Source organism: Dunckerocampus dactyliophorus, chromosome 3 (genome assembly GCF_027744805.1).
Source record: "Dunckerocampus dactyliophorus isolate RoL2022-P2 chromosome 3, RoL_Ddac_1.1, whole genome shotgun sequence".
NCBI classification, from domain to species: domain Eukaryota; kingdom Metazoa; phylum Chordata; class Actinopteri; order Syngnathiformes; family Syngnathidae; genus Dunckerocampus; species Dunckerocampus dactyliophorus.
In genome coordinates this window covers 8,545,001-8,567,340 of record NC_072821.1, presented here as the reverse complement: position 1 = coordinate 8,567,340, position 22,340 = coordinate 8,545,001, and the positions used below count along the sequence as shown (strand labels likewise).

At 40.8% G+C, this 22,340-nt stretch overlaps 1 protein-coding gene across 6 annotated transcripts in view; it reads left to right on the top strand.

The window, feature by feature from the left end:
• esrrga (estrogen-related receptor gamma a) overlaps positions 1 to 22,340 on the top strand; it is a 96,073-nt gene that overhangs the window by 56,217 nt on the left and 17,516 nt on the right. For 4 of the 6 annotated variants that reach the window (XM_054770978.1, XM_054770977.1, XM_054770981.1 and 1 more), the window contains one exon: positions 2,150 to 2,332. In XM_054770978.1, coding sequence (XP_054626953.1) covers positions 2,150 to 2,332 — 183 coding nt within the window. The remainder of the gene's footprint in view (positions 1 to 2,149; positions 2,333 to 22,340) is intronic. The other 2 variants (XM_054770980.1, XM_054770979.1) reach the window with 1 other exon arrangement.

Sequence of the window (22,340 nt, the reverse complement as noted above, 5' to 3'; positions counted from 1 at the left end):
TTAAAGCTCGAGCATATTCTGATTTAGTCCAATATGCTGAATGGCTACACAACAGTTTAAGACCACTTCTGCTACTACTAATCAGGGAAATGATGGGATAATGCAATTGTAGCCATGCTACTGTTTGCACACACACACACACACACACACACACACACACACACACTTACAGAAACACTTCCACTACGCCAATGACCAATTTTACTCATACCAAAAAAACTTTTATTATTGTAGTTAGAAAAAAACATAAAATACATTAAATAAAATGCAATAAAACAATAAAAAGAATTAACAAAGAACCACCAGCATTATTCATGTATTTTAACCTTATTGTTTTATTTGTTAAAACAGCGCTGAAACGCTCACTTTATTTAATGAAAACATAAAAAAGGGCCAAAACTGAACAGGAAGTAGGGCCGCTTTGTTTTGAAGACTTTTGGCCAATTATGATGACTTCCTGAGGTCGTACTTCAAGGGATGCTCTTCCTTGGCGATTTATCAATTTACTCCCACAATTGAGCCACCTTTAATAGATGGCCGGCTGATATTAAGTTGCGAAGCTTTTAAGTTTGTCTTACATTTTGTAGGCTGAGCATGGCGGCAAAGTTCAGTCATTCGTGATGAATATCTGAACTACTACTGTATATTTCAGCTCCACTAGTTCATATCTTTAATACAAATACTTTTATTGTATTTATTAATGAGGATGTTCCCCTGCAACTCTGCAACTCTAAGTGGCCTAGAAAATGAATAGAAGGATGGATATCCAGTGTTTTACATTGTACATTTTCTAGCTTTTCTATCTCTTTTTTGTTGTTGTCCAATAAAACACTTCAAAAAAAGCAAGAAACAATGGGCTAAAAAACCAAAAAACACATTTGGATATACATGATTGTCATTGGACAGTGATGCTGTGTACGATTTTGAAATGTTCTTTATATAAATTACATAAAAAACGATACCCTCACAAATATCTTTTAAGCCACAAAATGCCATAGAAATGCCGTCATTTTCCCTCCCAGACAATACAACAGAATCCGTGCATAGTTGTGTGTATATAATCCATGTGGCCTATCTGTGTGTAGCCTCAGCATCCACATTGATTGTGTGAGAATAGAACAATAGCTCAGGGTTTGGAAATGGGCTTTCATTGATTCTAATTAGGGAAACATTAAATAAGATTTACCTGCAGATACAGCTGCGTCCGCCTTTGTGACCCAGAGCCCGAGCTGGATAAAAACAAAATACAAAATTCTTTTCATGAAAGACATTTTGTACCCCTTCCTTATTTTTGGTCTTAGCTCATCTTGTGTTGTTCCTGTGCTTGATTAGTCAGTGGATTAATTTGGGAGCAGAGTATCAGTGTGTTCCTAATGGGCCATAGAGATCTCATCACCACATGTCACTATTACCAGCTCAGCTGTTTGGCTTTTAGTATAATCTTCTCCTCCCATTGGTATGTAAATGTTGTTTGGGCAACATGGCTCACACGCACTTTGGAGCATCTCTAAGCAAACAAGTCTTTACACATTATAAAGTGAATATGTGAACGTTTAATGTGTACATATATACACTTAACATGCATTTGACCTATATATGTTTTCCTTCATTGGCCCAGGTAAAGAAATGTGTATATTCCTCCTGTTCCCTTTAAGACTACAATTAACCAAATGATCTCTGACTTTATTGTTCCACAGGACATAAAACAATGTTATCGTATCTTCTTGTTCAGCCTTGATTCCTTTCTTATTTGCTCCATTCATATAATTTTATTTGCTGTTAGCTCATTAGTCTATTTTATACTGTCTATAAAAATGACTTGAGCAAATAAGGAGTGTTTTGCTTGAACATTTCATGGCTAATCAGACACTTTTGCAACCATAGGCCGTGTTATTATTATTATGATTATACAGTGTGATTTGCATGTGAAATAGTGTTGAATTGTATTAGAATGATGCAGCCTGTATTTTGTTTTTCTCATCTAATGACCATGTCCCACCTTGAGAACACCTTTGCATATGGTGGGGACCATTTCATCTAGAAGTATTTATTATTATGTGGTGTATTTGTGGCCCACACGGGTGTGAGACAACAGTATATTCACCCTCTCTCTGTCTCTGTCTTTCTCCTTGTGTGGTGGTCATGTCAGTTGCCTTTGGCTGCCTTGCAGATAACAAAATCGTATCTCACCTGCTGGTGGCCGAGCCGGAGAAGATTTACGCCATGCCCGACCCGACCGTACCAGACAGCGACATCAAGGCCCTGACTACGCTGTGCGACCTGGCCGACAGGGAGCTGGTGGTCAACATTGGCTGGGCCAAGCACATCCCAGGTAGGAGAAGTGTACTGACCCTCACTTCATGCTGAGATAGAGCACACACACATATAGTGGACCCGCAAACATGCATGCTGCTTATACTCATGCCATGACCTGACCTTTTACCCTAATCCCTGCACCCAGACAGTTTGAACTCTTGACACGTCCAACTGGCCGACCAAATGTCCTCACATACTGTACATGCACACGCAAGGAAATTGTGACCTTATGAACCAACCTTCTTAAGCTTTTCTGAATGCACGCTCACTGGTTTAAGTAGCGTATGTATGAATTTTGAACAAAACCTACCGATGTTGTTTTCAGTTGACATTCACAGCAGCTTTAATGCGTTGGCGCATTAAATAATGCCGCATCGTTAGATGACTTGTACTGTGGCATAATTTATTTCAAACATTTTATCACAACAAATAGGGGGCAAAAGTAAATGCGTGTGTTGCAATATGAAGATTTTTTTTCTTTTTTTCTTTTTTTTACTTATCCTATTTGGCAATACAGTCGTCCCTCGCCACATTGCTGTTAGAATTCCACAGCTTCCCTCTATCATGGTTTTTCAAACATATATTAATTAATTAATCAAGCTGTTTCGTGGTTGAATACGGCCTATTATTAAGAAAAAAAAACGCATATTTAAGCTAATTGTACATATTTTTTGCCTAAATTACGCATTTACAAGCATATAAGTGGCTAAATGAACTAAAATACAAAGTAAAGCCGTTAAGAATTCAAATTGTGCAATTATCACACAGCAGGCACAATAATAACATGATAATAATAATAATAATAATAATTACAAAAGCTGCTGTTGTGGCTGTAGCACAGGACAAGCTAGAACTCAAGTTTGAACCCCCACCGTCACTTCCTGTCCGCCACACGGAACACATTTACTGCGACACAAACAAGCTCAAGTTTTATTTGTGTCTTAAATGACTTATTTTGTTTTATGTACTACTCATGTTGGAGCTTCTCTAATTTTGAATGCACATGTCCAACATGTTCAATACTTAACGCACTTAACACACAACTTGCCGTTCTCTAACATAACAGTTGTGTATATCTCTATATGTTTTTGTGAGGAGTATATCTGCTAGATTGGGTAATATGAATGTAAATGTGACTATATGGGTGTTATTTCATGCCTACAAGGCTCTAATAATGTAAAAAAACAAACACATTTACGTCGTAAACAGGTTTGCTTTGCCATAACTACAAAAATCAGTCATGAACGCTGACCTTAGCTGAGGCAAGTGAGTCCTGCAGTTCTTTGGATGTTGTTGTGGGGTCTTTTGTGACCTCTTGGATGAGTCGTTGGTGCGCTCTTGGGGTAATTTCGGTTGGCCGGCCACCTCGATCACTTTTTCACACAGGGACATGTAGGTTGGGATTTTTTTTTTTTTTCCTCCCTTAATAATACAAAGTTTCATTTAAAAACTGCAATTTGTGTTCAGTTGTGTTGTCATTGACAAATGTTTAAATATGTTTGATGATCTGAAACATTCAAGTGTGGCACACATGCAAAACAAATTAAAAAATGGGGAATGTACTGTATGTGCACTTGCTTATTTATCTCCACGCGTACGTTTAGCCCAGTGACAAGTTATTTTTACTTCATTGTCCTCTTTGGATCCACCTTTACGTTTTCTTTTACCCTCTCCTTTTGAGAGAAGCCAGGCTGAGTTAACCTGGTTATCCACAGGCCACAGTGTGCATGAATGTGTGTGTCTGCGTGTGTGCGCGCGTGTGTGTGGATGTGTGTGCAGAGAGAGCGAAGGCCAACGATTGCTTGGCGGTGGAAAGAAGATGGTGTGATTAGATGAGCGAGAAAGGCAATCCGCAGCTCTGTTTACAACACTGAACACTGATCTAATACACACAACACACACACTTCTAAAGTGATCTAGTGTTGAGTGGAAAGGATTGTCAGAGTGAAATGCAGGAGCTCAGCATTTGTTATCCTCTCACACATAGATAGATAAAAAGGTTAACAGGTCTATTCTTGTCAATACATCGCACATATATGCCACTGTATTCTATTCATTTGCATGCAGGGTGTACTTGTGCGCACACACACACACACACACACACACACACACATCTTTTTTTTGCCATGCTACAGTAATTTTTTAATCAAATTGATGGAGAGAGACAAAGAGAAAAAAGACAGAGGCAGAGTGAGAAGAGGTGAAGCCAATTTATGCTTCATGATATGGTTGCGCTGCGCTGCTCACATGCACACACACACATGCACACACACACACACACACCGTCACACACAGTGGTAACAACGTGTCAAAGCGAGCGCCAGGCAGCTAATTTGAAGTCATTAGATGTCTGCCGTACTGGCAACAATTTGTTACGCTCACACATGCACAAAGGCACGCACACAACAACACGACACGGGCGTGCACACTGAGTTAAGAGCCGTCTGCAGATAGCGAGGAGGCTAAATTGTAAACTAATTTAAACATCACTCAGCGTTAGAGAGGCTGCCTGCAAGACAGGCCCCCGGATAACAAGGCTGTGCTGTGTGTGCGTGTGTACGTGTTTATGTGTACTGCGATTCATGTTTGACACACAGACTGGGCCAACCTTAGAGGCTGGTGACACGCTCACACACGCATGGCTTTGATTGCTTCTTTTATTCCAAGGCTTGGCTTGTGTGCATGCGCACATTTCCATACTGATATGGTCTATATGCAAACATTTGATATGTCATTAGGGGAGGAAAATGAGGTTTCAGTGAGTGTGTGTCTCACACACTGTGATATCCCACAAAGAATATTAAAGCACACACAAGTGCATGAGAGAGCGTGTGTGTGAAGAGGAGAGAAACGTATTGAAAAAATACTGTCAGGAGTCTTTCTGCTGTTGAGGATTTACATGCATAGACAACCATGCAGTGTCATATCACTCGGGAAGATGTGTGGGGCCAGGCAAGTATCAGTTTTATTTCTATCAATGTGTAAACCTGTATTTGTACTTGAAAATTAACTTATTTGAGCTTAATTTGAACAGCGGGCGGCAATAGGAGGCACTTGGGGCGGAGCAAGGGGCAGAGTTATAAAAACTCCAAAACTCTGCCAGCAGGTTTTTAGTGACATAATAATATAATTTAGCAAATATAAGACATATTATACAATACAGTCAAACCTGGGTTTTCACACACCCCAGTTTTTGTATGATTTGGTTTTTGTAAAAAAATTTTCCAAAAGCTTTTGTACAGTATTGCACGTAACAAACTGGTCCGTTAGCCCAGTACTGTATCGTTTTGCATTGAGCGCCCAAACAATGCTGTTTTATGTATTTTTTATTGAGTGCAACTGAAATAATTTGCCATGGGCCCAAAGAAAGTTGCAAGTGCCAGCATTTTGATAAAAAAAAGGTGAGCGACACTTTGGAATTCGAGCTCACCAGGACGTACAGGAAGTCTGCATCAACAATATGTTACATCCATTCGTCGTTTATAATTATTTCACATTGTTTTCTGCATGTCAACTCTATTTATTCCCTATGAAATTTATTTTTTGTTAATATTTTTGGTTGCCTGGAACAGATTATATGGATTATTAGGGAAAAATTGCCTTGGTTTTTGTACGTTTTGGTTTTGAGCTGCCACTGTATTATATATTTCATTATGGCTATACCACTCATTGGAGCTTGGTCTTTTCTTTCTTTCTGTTCATTTTTATCCTGTCCATTTTTTTTCCCACAAATGATTTTTGGGCCACTGTTGAAATGTATCAGATTTTGCTCCAGAATAAAGCCGACTTTCTCTTTAAACTCCACAATAAACTTCAGCTTCACAGGTAACATGTGTGCTCTGCGAGTGATTTGTGCTATGTTCAAGAAGCCAACCGTTGCAACCAGTCATAGTAAAGTTAACCAGAGGGGCAAAAATTTGCCACCTCAAATTGTTTATTTATTGTAATGGACATCTGGAGCCAATAATAATTGAGGCATGGCACCAAAATTGAGTGGAGGTCACTATTTGAGGAAATTTGGTATATTATCAGAGTTCTTATTACCAGGGCGTGACAGGCCTGGGCATCCAATCATATGGATTAGTGAATAGAAGATGTCATGTTAATAAGAGACAACCGCAGCTGTGCATGTCACCATTAAGTGTGAATGAGGAGCAGTCAGGTGAGAGAGGAGACGGCCTAGCAAATATTTAAACAAGAGCCAATGAGAGTGTGAATGAAAAGAAAAGGCCATTTGTATGCCTGAAGAATTAGTCTTTTCATCCTCTCTCTCACTCGCTCTCTTCATAATAGCTAAATGACTAGCAGCCAGTCATGCTAGCAGCCCTTATCTAGACATGGCCACACAAAAGGCCAAGACAGGCAGGCAAGGCGAGCACTTGACTTGAAGGAAGCGAACAAATGAACCAATCAGCGGACAAGAAGCTCTAGTGCAGTATTTTACCAAAACCTGGGGCCTCGTCATAAGAGCTTTTTTTTTTCTTTATTCAAGAAAAGAAATTACTCTTACGCCCGCCCCCATTCTCTTGCATCGCTATCTACTGATACTTCCTTTTCCCTCGTCCTCAGCTTTCTTTCATTCCATTTCAATTTTGACACTCGGAGGGATAAGCGGACTGTAGCGTGTTGGCCGTGAGTCATTTTGATTGAGCTGTTAAAACGGCAGCAGTGAACATTCTTTTAGTCGGCCTCTGTGAAGATTTTGGAACTTTGACGTTTAAGTGGTGGAAATGGGGAAAGTTGCGTGTCTCTTCTGTCTTTCATTCAGTCTTAACTCATTATTGATGATTGTTTATCACAAAGTTTTAATGGGTAAGGTGGACGACCATATTCAGGTGAAAAATGTTGACTGTAACTATAATAATGTGACAGACTGATAACATTTCAATGGAATGAGGTTCCCTGGGTTGGAGAAGTTAGCACAGCAATATTTCTCTATTCTGATCATCTAAACAAGTTGATACTAGTTATCACAATTATGTATCTACCAACCACATAGACTGTTAGCTATTTCATGGCTAACAGTTAGATATTCAATGTTAGCTAGCGAGGTTCCCTTGGTTGGAGAAGTTAGCACATGAGTATCTCTGCATTCTGTAACTGTAACTTTCACATGTTCACATTTTGTTACGGAGGTTTAGCTCTGAGCCAGTGCGTTTTAGTCATTTTGTCACAACTAGTTTGATGCCTAAACTTAAAATTGAGAATATAATTGAACATAATGAGCAAGGTAAAGTTTGCTGAGGGAGCATTTTGAGCTAAAAAAACAGAACAACCCAACAACAACTACATTGATTATGAATATCATAAGAATACAGTATATCTACCAACCACACAAAATGGTGGCTGGGAGATGGAGTGAGGTTCCCCAGGCTGGAGAAGTCTAGGGCAAGCACATCAATTTTTTTGCATTTTGGTTCTGCAAGTCGCTGTTAGGCATTCAGTATTTTGTTACAAATAGTTTGTGTATTTCATTGAGAGGAGGTGTACCGCTGAGCCTCAGACACTGTGCTTTTTAGTCAGTGTGCACCAACCGGCTGATTATAAATATTATAATAATGTGCCTACATACCACACAGACTGGTGGCTAGTAAATGGAGTGAGGTTCCCCTGGCTGGACAAGTTAGCATATCAGTAATTTTGCATTCTGGTAACATGCATTTTAGGCTACTTTCACATGTTCATGTTTTGTTACAGCTAGCTTGAAAATTTGTAGCAGAAGAGGTATAGCTCTGAGCCTCAGGCACTGTGCTTTCCCTTGTTTTTGTTGTATGGCAGTTTTAATCCTTTAGAATGGTCTTTAAATCTCTCATTGTGACCTTTTGGAGTATTTTCAAATAAGAAATTTCTACAAAAGATGAGATAATTACTGGCTGATTCACCAGATGGTTGTTCAAAGAAATGCATGTAAACACCCACCCTAATTTTAACACATTTTATTTAAAAAATGCACTTCTATTTCTTTAACGCGTACTACAGATGAACATCGTTGCCTAACATAAACGCCGTTGGGTGTTTGCATGTTCTGTCCGTGCAGGGGTTTTTGTCTAACATGCATGTTAGGTTAATTGGTAACTCTAAATTGTCCATAGGTATGAATGTGAGTGTGAATGGTTGGTTGTCTATATGTGCCCTACGATTGGCTGGCGACCAGTCCAGGGTGTACCCCGCTTCTCGCCCGAAGTCAGCTGGGATCGGCTCCGGCATACCCCCGCGACCCTAGTGAGGATAAGCAGCACAGAAAATGTTTGGAATATATACAGTATGTTGCTGTGGTTATACACAGCCACAGCTGTTCCGAGCCAAAAAGGATGCAGGAGAAGTGCAAATTGAAGTAGTCTTAAAGGAGCCCATGCATGATTGAATGGAGGGAATGGTGCTGCATGAGAGGTGGATGAGAAGTGTGTAGGTCACACACATTAGCTCCAATACCCCCAAAGAGCCTTTAACACAATACCATCCTGACCTGTTTGGCTAAGTACCCCCAGCCGACACCTTCAACCTCTCATGTGACCTTCCTTGCTCTCGTTCCACTCGCTCTCATATGACCTTTGACCCTCTTTTTCCAGTGTATCTTTAACCCCTTCATTATAAAGCCAACCTCATCTCTCACCTATGGCCATTCACTGCCTCCTGTGTCTGCATAGAGCCATTGGTCTGTATGTGCTGTACTGTATGGCTATGCAGATAATAGTAATAAGGAACACTGGCTTCTCTGGTTGGTCCATGGCAAGTTGTGCTAGCCAGTCAGTCAATCTGGCAGACACTCAGCAAATATTGATTGATAGAAGCGTCCTGCTCCTTTTAGCAAATCAAATGTTGAATCTCAGCGAGCACACACACACATATTCATAGATATTCACATCCTTGACTGCACTTGACTGTGACACTGTGCCTCCCTAAATTAACTCTGACACTCATTATGACACTTCATTGTGTCTATACGTTTGTGCGTGTGTGTGTGTTTGTATGGCACAAATAGGTGGTGATGATGTCACAATGGGTAAATAGGTTGAGTAAGTGTACATTAGTCCGTTAAAAGTATCACACTTGCTTTATGCGATATTAGTGTTTATGAAATCAGTTTGTTCCGTGATGCTGTTTGACCTCTGATTCTTTCATATTTTGAAACATCCCTTCCTGTAGGAAATACTGCAAATACAAATAATATGTTCCAGGGTCACAACCGTATTAACACAGCAGGTGATGTTTTAGGTAACATTTTAACATCCTCAAGTCAAGTGTGAAAAGAAGTGGACCACTCTGTAATAAAACGAAAATAAAACCACTCACCCTTGCATGGCGTGTTACCGAGGCCTTGCGTATACAGAAGTGAAAAGGGAGGCTTGACAAAGGCGATCAGTTGTATGCATCACACTTATTTGTGTGACATGTGACACAGTGACAAAGTGACGGCTTCCAGAGTGGGAAAATCTTACACCGGCTTATCGTTTCTGCATAATCGAGCAATCCGCTGTTTTTTAAAACGATGGCATCAGCGACCCGTCGCCATCACGTGACGAGAAGTGAGCTTTGACGACAAGCCAACATAACATCTTAATATTTCGAGTGTCATGACTCACCGCAGTCACAGTCAACGAACTTATGCGCATGCGTCCTTTCTTCTTCTCTAGTGTGGTGTGTCACGTGGTTCCGTCTGCGTGTCTGCTCACAGCAGCACATGTTGGTGTGCCTTGTTTTTACTCAGTGATCCGTTCCCGTCTGGATACAAATATTTACTAATCCGGGACAGTGTGAACGCACATTTTTTTCAACCCACCCAAAAAATGTCTCAGGAGCGTGTGGACAGGGCCTGACTGGTGTATTATTCCAGGAAATGGTGTTTAGTTTCGAAATTGTATGACACAGGTAAAAACAGTGCTTCTCAAATAGTGGGGCGGGCCACTCTGGGGAGGCGTGATGAACTGTCAGGGGAAACATGCGAGGCAGGGCGGGCTTTCAATATTAGTGCAGACCTGCCAACATGTATGAATTTGTCGTACTCAGCATGCAATTTGACTCTTGAGTACGCTTGTGTGCTCCACTGCTCTACATTTTGTTGCATTTCGCTGGTTTCAGTTTTGAGTTCAGTCTGTACAGCACAGATAAATAAATAGATATTATCAGTTCCTCAATAGTATTTCAAATGGGGGGTCGTGAAAACATTTCTTTCCCCCAGTGGGGGCATGACAGAAAATAACTGAGAACCACCAGGTAAAGAGGGGCAAGGACACTTACTACCAAACATGGACAAATGCACATAGACGCACACTTAATTAAGATGAAATGTGTTATTGTTATTATTATGTCTTCCTCTGTGGTCCACACATGTATTTGATCTCTCAGTGCCATTACCTCCTGTGCAATGACTAAAATGTCAGGTGTGTACACAACATGCACATTCTATAAAGTCAGTGGCAGCTTTGGCCCCATTCTGTCTGCTAACACTAGTTCACCTTGACAATCACAGCATGCTCGCTGCCTTCTCGCACACGCAAACGCTCACCTTGACACACACCAGGCACACTACTGTACTCTGTGTAAAGCCACACATTGCACCAATGCGATATTTGGCTATTCATGTTGGGAGAAAACTATACTTATTATTTTGTATTTGTCTTTGTACTTTATTTATCCCACAGCGGGGAAATTCACTTGTTACAGCAGCAAGCAAGATACGCAAGTAAGGAGTACAGTGTAAAGAATGCATATTGACTACAACATGGTTCAGGTGGTGCAGGTGTTGTAGAGTCTGACAGCGGTCGGTATGACTTACCAGTATTAACATTTACGATACCGAAATGAAAGGTTTCTCATATTCTAACGTAATTTATCTTCAATATATCCTGTTTGGATTTACAATTGTATTTAGTCCATCGTCTTTGTCAGTTTGTTTTCTTGTGTTCTCTGTAATGCTTATCTTCATGAATGTGTTTCCACTTTCTGTTGATTTTCTCACAGCTCTGGTGGGCATCTTTGATTTCCATTCTTGTTCCTCCCCTCTGCAGCATAACACATTTAGACGCCAATGCTTCAGTTCTGAATGTGTGTGTGTGTGTGTGTGTGTGTGTGTGTGTGTCCTGTGCTCCATCTTCTTATCTTTGCATTAGAGACATCCTATCTTCCAGTGGCGGTCGCTTATTGCAGCCCACACAAACAAACACATCCCTGTTTGCAGATGAAAACAAATATTGGTGAAATCAAATTAGCGCAAGAATATTTGATATCTGATCTTTATGTTTGGATTAAGTGGGGCTTGCTATATTGGGTTAAAGGCTGCAGCAGGTATTGAAGGCATGTTGTCAATACAAGAAAACAAAGGAGGGAGGAACCTTTTCACTTGAGTTTCATTTTTTGTATTTTCACAACATTAGGTACACTTGCACACTATTGAGATCCGATACACAGGCTCATAACACTCAGTTTTCATTGAACATGTCAGAGATTACAGTGCAGCTTTCACATCCCAAAAGCCGTATTATTTGCAGTTCATCCGACATTTTCTGCGACAATATCCCTAAAAAATAAAAAAAAACACTGCAAGATTAGCAAGGGGTTTTTTTATTCTTTGTCATCCCACCTTTGAAAGGTACCTATTGACAGCAAGTAGAAAAGTGCAATGATAGCCATAGACTTGGAAACTTTGGAACGTATGATCCTAGGATGAATTAAATATCACAAAACTTCATGAACTACAACCATTTCTATAATGCTCGACCAGGTGACAGTAACACTTTCTTCTACTATGTCTGGTTCTACTCAATTTTATTTTTATTTCTCTCTAGTTAACGCCTCTTTACACTTGAATAAAATATTACTCAAAAGATGGTGACATTCTGACCCTGGAAAGGACAATTCACGTTACATGATTTCCTATGGGAACATCTAGTTTTGAAATGAATGCAACCTGGAGCTTCCACTGTAACTGATTTAACTTAACTCTATGTGTATACTGTACTGTACTGTAATACTAACTGTATTGTTGTGGTTGCAGTTTTCCTAGTTTTCCTATAGTTTGCATCATACTCAGAGGTTTTTCTAATATTGCGTTCTTTATATTTTTATGTCAAATATAACCAAAACATTAGAAAGAGCTGTGATGCAAGCTACAAGCTACAACACAGTAATGAACATGCTGTTGAATACAAATTAATACAAATGAATACGTCTCTGACAATGACAATGTAAAATAAGTATTATTAGGGTAAAATAATGTTTGTATTTTAATAATACTTTGCAGTTGCACCTAAAGAAGTGTCTAAATGGTTATTTTCATAAAACAGCTGCATAATCCAAGTAAAATTGGTTGAATGGATTTCCAAGGGTTCTACTGTTGTGCACACGCACACAAACAAGCACACGACACACTCATAAAGCATCACCGTGACACGTACCTTCATCAGGTCACACGTCGGTGGTGACACAACCTAATGTCTTTGCAGCAGAGCGAGCTGACACATCATGCAGACGCGCATATGCACACATGACTCTTATTTTCACACATGCTACCAGCTGCCACAATGACTGTATTCACCTGTGTCACACCATGTTAGGACCACACCTTTTTAACCCTGAAGTCACCTGAACAGTTACAGTGTTGATCTAAAGGAAGCGTGTAAGATGTTTTAGCTTATAACTGTCAGGAAACGCTGTCAGTAGATGTTTTTATATTTAAAAAAAAAACAAAAAAAAACACTGTGTTAAGATTTGCACTCAGCAGCCCATTGCTGTTTTATCCTGATTACATTAGCAAATCAAATCCATTTATCTGTCAGCCTGCGATGTGAACACAACGTCTAATCTGCATCAAATACTGTCTGTCACACATCCGTTGTGTAGACGTGTACATTGCACAAACATAGACACACACACACACACACACACAGGCATGTCAAGACTTAACAATTTAATACGATGAGTAGTGACAAATAAATCAGCATCCGAGGCCATCATCCTCATAGAAGTTGTCACGAGCAAACAGTCAGCTTTTACTACTTTCAATTTGTGTGTTAGAGAGAGAGAGAGAGCGAAAGAGAAAGATATGGGAAGAGAGGGAAGATGTGATGTGATATGATATGATGGCGGGGCATAAAGATAGATGATCATAATTACACACAGGCCAAACTCCATTTCAAATCATCATCATCCCATTCTGTCTGCTGCTAGCCTGCACACACACACACACACTCACACACATACTAAAAGCCATATGAAAAGTTCACACATACAAAGGCATTGGCATACATGTAATGCTCACCTATGCATGCAGAAAATCTAGCGGAAGAAGAGACGAGGGGGGTTGTCATGACATCACATTATTTCTGTCGGTTCATGCAAAGTTCACAGACAGCCATGAAATAGTTATTCCCTCCCTCGTTCTCTTTCCGATTTATCGGTTTACTTTTGCCCTCCTGCTCCTCGCTTCTTCTCTCCCTCCTGCGTCGCATCCACCCTCGCCTATTTTCCCTTCATTGTTCTTAAATAAGAGTGTGGCGGATTCATCCATTCCATCAGGGGATAAGCAGGTGGTAAAATGGGATTAGGGAGCGCCTGTCAGCAGCTGAGGAGGACGTATGGCCTGTGCACATACGCCACACAAACACACACATAGGGAAATAATGTAAATATCATGAACACACACTGTTCACAGCTGCTCTCTTCATCTGTATGTGTGTGTTTCAAATGGTGTTACTGTCATAGTTGACCAGTTATTGTCACCCCAGTGTATATCGTAGCTGTCTGATGAAACCAATGAAGCAAACCTGCTGCAAAAACGCTAGTCAGAGATCCTCTATGAAACAGGAGTGCTGTGCTGTTTTTAAAGAACCTACGATACTTTTCGGAGTCACATCGGTCAAAAAATGTCATGAAGTGGGAAAAACATTTCATTTGCACTGGACTATAAGTTGCATCTATTAATACATTTATTTCACAAAATACAAGACCAAGAACAGACATTTACAGTGGTTTCTCGTTTATCGTGGTTAATTGGTTCCAAACTGTGACCGCGTTATGGGAATTTCCACAAAGTAGTATTCAATATTAATATTATAAATTTTATATTTTTGTATTTAGAGCATAGAAAACCTGTTTATGACTTTCTAGATACGATTTTTACCATTATTAAAGCCCTGTAGACGTGAAATAACACCCCTATAGTCACCTTTACACTCCTGAATAGGCTGAATATGCTAAATTAATATAACAAGCCAGCAAGTCCAACAAGCAAGTTAACATTAAGCAGGTTCACCAAGCTCCCGATCTCATTTCACATCACTGAATCCATTGAATTCTTCATCCTTGGTGTCGGTAGCCGAGAGCGCCCTCTCACTCTTGGTCAGTTGTGAGTTTCAAACAAACTCACGGGCCGGTCAGATGTCATTCATGTGCCGGATTTGGCCCACAAGCCCCCAGTTGAATAGCTCCGGTCTAAAAGGAAAGTGAAGACAATTCAAGTAAAACTGTCACTTTGTAAATCACCATTACCTGTATTTGGTGAGGCCTAGTTGGGTCAGAACCACCGTGTCCTCACACAGTGGTGCACGCACATTGCTAGCAGTGCTCCAACCCACGTCCATAAAAGCCCCGGCCACACTCCAGCGCTCTAATTTATGACAATAACGCACCATAAACCTTCTACATTTTCTTTGTGTTCGATCTGAGCGTGCCTTCTAAGCATGCTGATGGGATGTTTCATCTGCACGCTGCTATCACAGCTGTCTGCCTCATTGTCTGTCCCAGACGTATGGCAACCCAGTGTGTGTGTGTGTTTGCATGCACATTTGTCAAGTTCAAATAAATACACACAATTGTCCTCACATGTGTTTTGTATATCTAAACACAATATGCCAACATGAAGAATGCATACACGCACGTGTGTGTGTGGGTGTGCTGTCCATCAAGCCACACACTCAGCCGAAGCAAACCACTAGCTTGCTTGCTGATGATGACATATGAGCTCCTGGCCGTGGTAATGGCTGTTAAATCTCATAATTACACGCTTCTTTATTGCAATGCATAATGACCCTGCAGCACTATTGGACAATTAATTAAGATTTTCAGCCCCAACCTTTTTTTCCAGGCCCAGATGACGACGTGGAATGAGGTCTAAATGTTCTTGTCTCCAAGCTAGGACATTACAGCGCAAGTGAGAAAGCTCTGTGCGCATCGCTATTCATCTCGTCCCCCATTTTGTCCATCTTCAAGCTTTTCTCTCTCGTCATCCTCAATGATGATGATATTGGAGAGCGTATCTCTAATCTGTCAATGCTAAATTAATCCCTGTGGAGTTTGTGTGCTTGTGGTTCCATGGGAAGCTACAGGGGATTAGGGAGATAGGATCAACATGGTCTCATAAGCTCATATTTGGACACCAGGCCAGGAAACAGGAAGCCGTTAGTGTTTGTTTTAAGGCAACGATCAGCCTGCATCTTAATTCATTTGATCTTTTACCTTTTTTGTTCCCAGTGCAGAAAACAAGGTTCATAAAGGCATGTTTGGATGAGTTTGGTGTGGGAACAACCCGATCAAAGCAAGGGACGACTGTTATCTAAACATGATACCTGGGAGGCTGAATATGCTAAATTAATATAACAAACCAGCGATTCCAACAAGCAAGTTAACATTAAGCAGGTTCACCAAACTCCCGATCTCGTTCCACATCAAAGAATCCATTGAATTCTTCATCCTGTGAGTCGCTAGCCTAGAGCGCCCTCTCACTCTTTGCTTCATGACAGTCAGTATGAATTAACATTCAGAAATATCAGTTACACTTATATTTTGATATATACTGTAAGTCGCACCTGACTGTAAGTCACAGAGGCAACCGAATTATGAAAAAAAGTGCAACTTATACAGTCATGGAAAAAATGATTAGACCACCCTTGTTTCTTCAGTTTCTTGTTCATTTTAATGCTTGGTACAATTAAAGGTACCTTGTTTGCACAAATATAACAATGACAACAAAAATAGCTCATAAGAGGTTTTTACACTTTTCAGGTGACATGAATCAGAGAAAGTTTTCCATAAAGCAGTGGTGGTTGTCATAACTGCTTTCTTCTTACAGGTGTAATGGCTAAAAAAGTGAACATTTTTCCAATGCTTGGGGGAATGCTTGCTTGCCTCTTCAGGAAAACATGTTATTGCGGGGAAATTGTTCCAAGAAAGTAATCCAGCAAAAGATCAATAGACAGCCACAACACAGTTAATTGAACAAACTGGGAAAATGAATTCATTACAGATCAGATTGAAACTTAGATAGCTGACTGGCCTTAAAACCCACTGCTTGAGCTTAAATCCTCTCACAAGCCTCATCTGTGGTTTAAATGGCTCTACATGGAATTCTTGTAATAATTGCATTGTGGTGCACTGTATCAGCAATTAGTTATTAGCTAATATTTTATTGTTTGACACTGCATATAGTACCTGGGCACAAATACAGCGCTCTGTTTTTCATGATTGTAAATGATATTAGTTGCACCCCCCATGGGTTGTGCTCAAAATGCTTTTGAAGCCATGCTAGTGTACATGTAATACAGATATCCGCAAAGTTTGATAATCATCAGACTTATGGATAATACGTTGCTAAGTCCTGTCTGTACCCTTGCAAAGACGTTTTGCTTGATGGCGGCCATGTTTTTCAACCAATCTTGTTAAAATGTGGGCATTTTGTAAAGATTGTCTGAGAAATTTCAAGTCAGTTTTACTTGTGGGGTCTTTGGTGTGTAATTACAACATAGTAGTGCATGTTTTCAGAAATGTTCACCCTTTTGTGTGCAGTGGTTAAGGCAATGGTGTCCAAACTACAAGCCGGGGGCCATGTTTGGCCCAGAGCTTGTTTTTTTTTTACTGGCCCGCAGCACATTCTAGAAATTAAATACACAAAAAAACAACAGCAGCAACAATGGAGAAAGAAGAGCAGAAGGTGTAATAATATAGTCTTTGTCACCTATAACACAAAGCTAATGCAAAATTTTGTCTTTAAATACATATAAAACATCTTTTTTTTTCATCCTTTTAGCAAAATTTGCACTTGACTTTAACTTTAACTGTCTCACACTTTGAAAATACCCGTCTGAGAACCTTCCAATAAATACATTTAGTACATTGGATACGCATGATATGTGTCAAGAAAGAATATACCTCATTTTGATCAGGCAACTTTATCAAAAATGTACAAAAGACAACAATGAATACAGCAAACATGTTCTATTTATCTGTCAGTCATTTGCCACTTTCTTGTGTCATTTCCAGCTAAAAGACACATATTTTTCAAATAAGACTTCACTTGAAATCCAAAAATGTAATAATTTTGGCCTTGACATTAAGTCCATATAGTCTCTACCAACAGACACCTGCAGTACACTATACTTACTCTTGCTGTTTAATTGCGTTTTTCTTCTCTTTCTCCTACAAAAATGTCTGTCAGCACTGTCAGTGTGTGTGAGACCCACAGAGATTTAACGTGTCTAAGCTAACACACACACACACACACGCACACACACACACACACACACACACACACACACACCGCGGTCATTCCTGCCTGCATCAGCAGCGAATCATGAAAGGAAGAGCAGGGTGCAGGAGATACAAAAAGAAAAGAACCATGTATTCAGTGTGTCCATTTCAGAGTGGATGATTGTCAGTTAGACAGAACTGTCCACATAGAGTTAAGAAGACCCAAGTGGCACATTCCTACACACACACACACACACACAAATCACATTGGTGGAGCTGGAAGTGGGTAATTAAAATGTAAATATTGATATTTTATTATTTGAAATGGCTCCACTGCAGTGCTCTTAATGTCACTCCATCTGGCGTCTCCACAGAGACCCGGGCTCGCCCCCAACCATCCACACTGCCACCCCCAAGGCGACCCGGGCCCACCGGCACCCCACAGCCACCTCAGTGTGGCCACGCTCTCCAATGTGGCTCTAATTAAGTATAAATATTAGCAGCCCAACCACAGAGACAGCACACTTGACACGTACACACACACATAGAGACACTACACAAAGCTGCTCTCTATTTCGCACACACACACACACACACACACTCATATCCACTAAAGCAATGGGAAGATTTTAAGTGTTAATCTGGCAGTGGTGCTGATGGTGTCTAATGTATGCAATTAACAGTCAGCCAAGGCTGAGGTTTGGTAATTAGCTGGCTGTTCACACTGATTAGAGGCGAGCAGCCCTGTGACTACTGCACTCTCCCTGAGGCCGCTCACACTGGAAGGCTGGTGGTGGAGGGGAGCTATGTGGTCCAAGGAGAGGTGGAGAGGGGGTTGGTAGGGTAAGGAAATGGAGAAAAGATATTTTCACCAACAATGGGAGAGGTGGTGAAGGTGATTATGTACATAATTAATGTGTTTCTAAGCAATAAAAGTGACTAATGTGGTGTCACTTTCCAGCCAATGTTCCTCCGAAAGTCATTATTTCATCAGAGTAGACCACCAACCATCACGTGGACATCTTTTGATCTTTTAACATACAGTGAAGATAGCAAGTTCAGTTGCAACATGTTTTGTTCTTTCTCAATTGATTGGAATATTCTGGAAAAGTTTGAATAAAAAAATGATGTAGTCATGTTATATACAGTAGATTCACTCCACACAGAATCCCGCAATGAAATAATTAAGCGACAATTCATTACAACACAACAGAATGGGAGAAGTTGTGAAACTAGTCCCGCTTTTGAGAGTACCCCTTACGCACAGGTGTCGTCCCATCTCTGTTGTAGCTCTGTTTAGTGTCAGCTCGTGCTCATGAAGCGGAAAAATTGCTGGGTCGCTCACTTTCCACCATTCTGCATTGGTGCTGCTCACAAAGAACTGGAAAAAGTGAGGAAAAGCAAGTGATGACAACGCTTTAGCAAAAAAAGGCACAAAAAGCCAAAGAAAAAGAAAAACACAACCACAGAGTTAATCCTTAGATGCTCACTAAACTGAGGTCTTAGCCAATGACAATAGTTTGTATAATAGTGACTTATTGACTGACTTTAGAGGCCTATTTTGAACTCTTCTCGACATTTGTACACCTAAAAGGCCCTGTTTTCATTGGTGTTTTGTGAGTGAGTGATGTCATTTATAAAATCAAGTGCCTATTAGCCATTTCACCGATTATACAGTACACATGGATGTGTGCGTGTGTGTGCGTGTGTGTGCATGTGTGTGTCTTTAAAGCCTTCCAAATTAACTGGTTCTCTGAGTAGATTTGTTTCCATCTCGTTGCGCATCTCTGTATAATTGGGTCAGCTGGTGAGTGTGTGCATGTGAATGTGTGTGTATGCGTGTGTGTGTGTGAGAGAGAGAGAGAGAGAGAGAGAGAGATGTCATTTGCCACTGTGCTTTCCTGAATGTGTGTGTGTGTGTGTATCTTGTTTATTTGAGCTTGGCCAAAGCCATCACAGGGGGTTCGTGTTCATTTGGGCTGGCGTCTGGCCGTATGGTACCAAACAGTTTGAGGTACACACACAAGCGGGCGCGCGCACACACACACACGATCTGAAATAACTGAGCACTAACGGAGCTCTTGCATCTTTCTTGACACAGCATGCAACAATGAGCCTCTAAAGCAAAATTTTAACACAAATGCATATAGCGAGTAAAATGAGAGAGCAACAGTATGTGTGCATGCAGACACACACCTGCAGTGCTGACTGTTGGGAGCTTCACAAGTCCGAATGCAATCTCTCTCGCAGTGGGCCAGTGGGCCACTTGAAATATGTCCCCTGCAGAACACAACACTTGGACTGGCAGCCTGACTGAAAGACTACAAGAGATACCTACTGTACACTTCAAGCGTGTTTGCTTTTGTGTTACCTCCCAATGTACATTGGACGGCAAGCATTTTTTTTTACATTACCTTAAATATAACTAAATAAATTTGAATATCTTGCAAAAGTCCTACAATTGGCCGGCGACCAGTCCAGAGTGTACCTCTCGCCCAAAGTCAGCTGGGATAGTCTCCAGCATACCCCCGGGACCCTCATGAGGATAAGCGCCATAGAAAATGTACAGATGGATCTTGCAAAAGCTATTTGATTTCAGTAGTTCAGTAGTTCAACTCAGACTAAGAGGCCAATTAACAGCTCAGGATTGGCGTGTGAACCAGTTGTTTACAATATGGAACTTTTTGACATTTACAGACACTGAATTAGGTTTTTTTGTTGTTATCTGTAAGATACACTCCTGATCAAAATCTTAAGACCAGTTGAAAAATTGCTAGAATTTTCATTTTGCACATTTGGATCTTAATGAGGTTTTAAGTAGAGCTACAGTATGCAAAAGAAAGAAGGAGAAGTGAGACAAAAAGCATTTTGAAAAAGTACTTTATTGAAAACAACAATTAAACTGAAATAGGCTGTTTATCAGCTGATCAAAATTTTAAGACCATCGCTCAAAAAACACAAAACTCTCCAAACCAGAACAAAAAATGTTCCCAGTAGAACTCAGTAATGAGTAGCTCCGCCGTTCTTGTTAATCACTTCAAAAATTGGTTCGGGCATGCTTGATTCGAGTGCTTGATGCTAGTGGGAACATTGCTCCAAGTGGTGAAGATGGCTTCACCAAATGCATCAATTGTCTGGAACTGATGGCCATTTTTATAAAATTCCCTTGCCATCCATCCCCAAATGTTCACTATGGGATTTAAATGAGGGGAACATGCAGGATGGTCCAAAAGAGTGACGTTATTCTCTCTGAAGAAGTCCTTCGTGAAGCGAGCATTGTGAACTGCAGCGTTGTCCTGTTGAAAAACCCAGCAGTTACCACACAGACGAGGGCCCTCGGTCATGAGGGATGCCCGCTGCAACATGTGAACGTAAGCATCCGCCGTTTGACGACCCTGCACTGCCTGAAAGTCCAGTGTTCCACTGAATGAAAAAGCACCCCAGATCATGATGGACCCCCCTCCACTGTGCCGGGTAGAAAACATCTCAGGTGGGATCTCCTTGTCATGCCAGTAACGTTGGAAGCCATCTGGACCGTCAAGGTTACATTTTTTCTCATCAGAAAACAAAACTTTTTCCACCTTTCAATGTCCCATGTTTGATTCTCCCTGGCAAAGTCTAAACGGACAGTTTTGTGGCGTTGAAGGAGAGGAGGTCTTTGAATTCCTTTTTTGTTTTTTAAACCCTTTACCCGCAGATGCCGTCTGATGGTTATTGCACTGCAGTCGGCACCAGTAAGGGCCTTAATTTGTGTGGAAGACCGCCCTGTGTCTGGATGGACAGCCAATCGGATCCTCCGGCTCAGCGCAGGTGTGATTTTTTTGGGGTCTACCACTTGACTTTGTTGTTCCATAATGCTCAGGATCTTTCAAAAATGTAGAATGACTGTCTTACTGCGCCCAACCTCAGCAGCAATGGCACGCTGCGAGTGGCCTTGCTTACGCAGCTCGACAATCGGACCACGTTGAAAAAGAGAAAGCTTCTTAGCTTTAGCCATCGGGAGGGCATGACACTGTGAATGCCTGATAGAAAATGCCAATTTGAGCAGATTTAGGCTTTTATAGCCTGTGGTCTTAAACATTTGATCAGGTGATATGAAAATGCAAATTGTAGCAATTTTACAACTGGTCTTAAGATTTTGATCTGGTCTGTATGTCACCTTTCACTCTGTAATGATGTGGAATTGACGTTTGTGACATGTATTTTCTCACAGGCAATCAAACATGTCTGTCAAACATCTGCCAGCATTGCTGACGTTTCAACTGTATTACTGTAAAGAGCAGCATTTCTTTTGCTACACTTTCTGTGAACACACACCATTTTGCGCTGTTCCGTTTGTATTTACTTTGCCGGCCAAGCGTCTCAGTGAGTGTTGACTGTTGGAACGGAGGCTCGTCCGTGTTGATGAGCTCACCTTGCTCATTTAGTTTGAAGCCGGAATATTGTCCACAGGGTCTGTGGCATTTTGCTTTGAATGAATCTTTTTCCCTCTTAATTTCGACTACGTTACCTTGCATTGCTCCTCACAAGGCTCCACTCTTCTGCTGTGTGCGTACTAGCGGCCC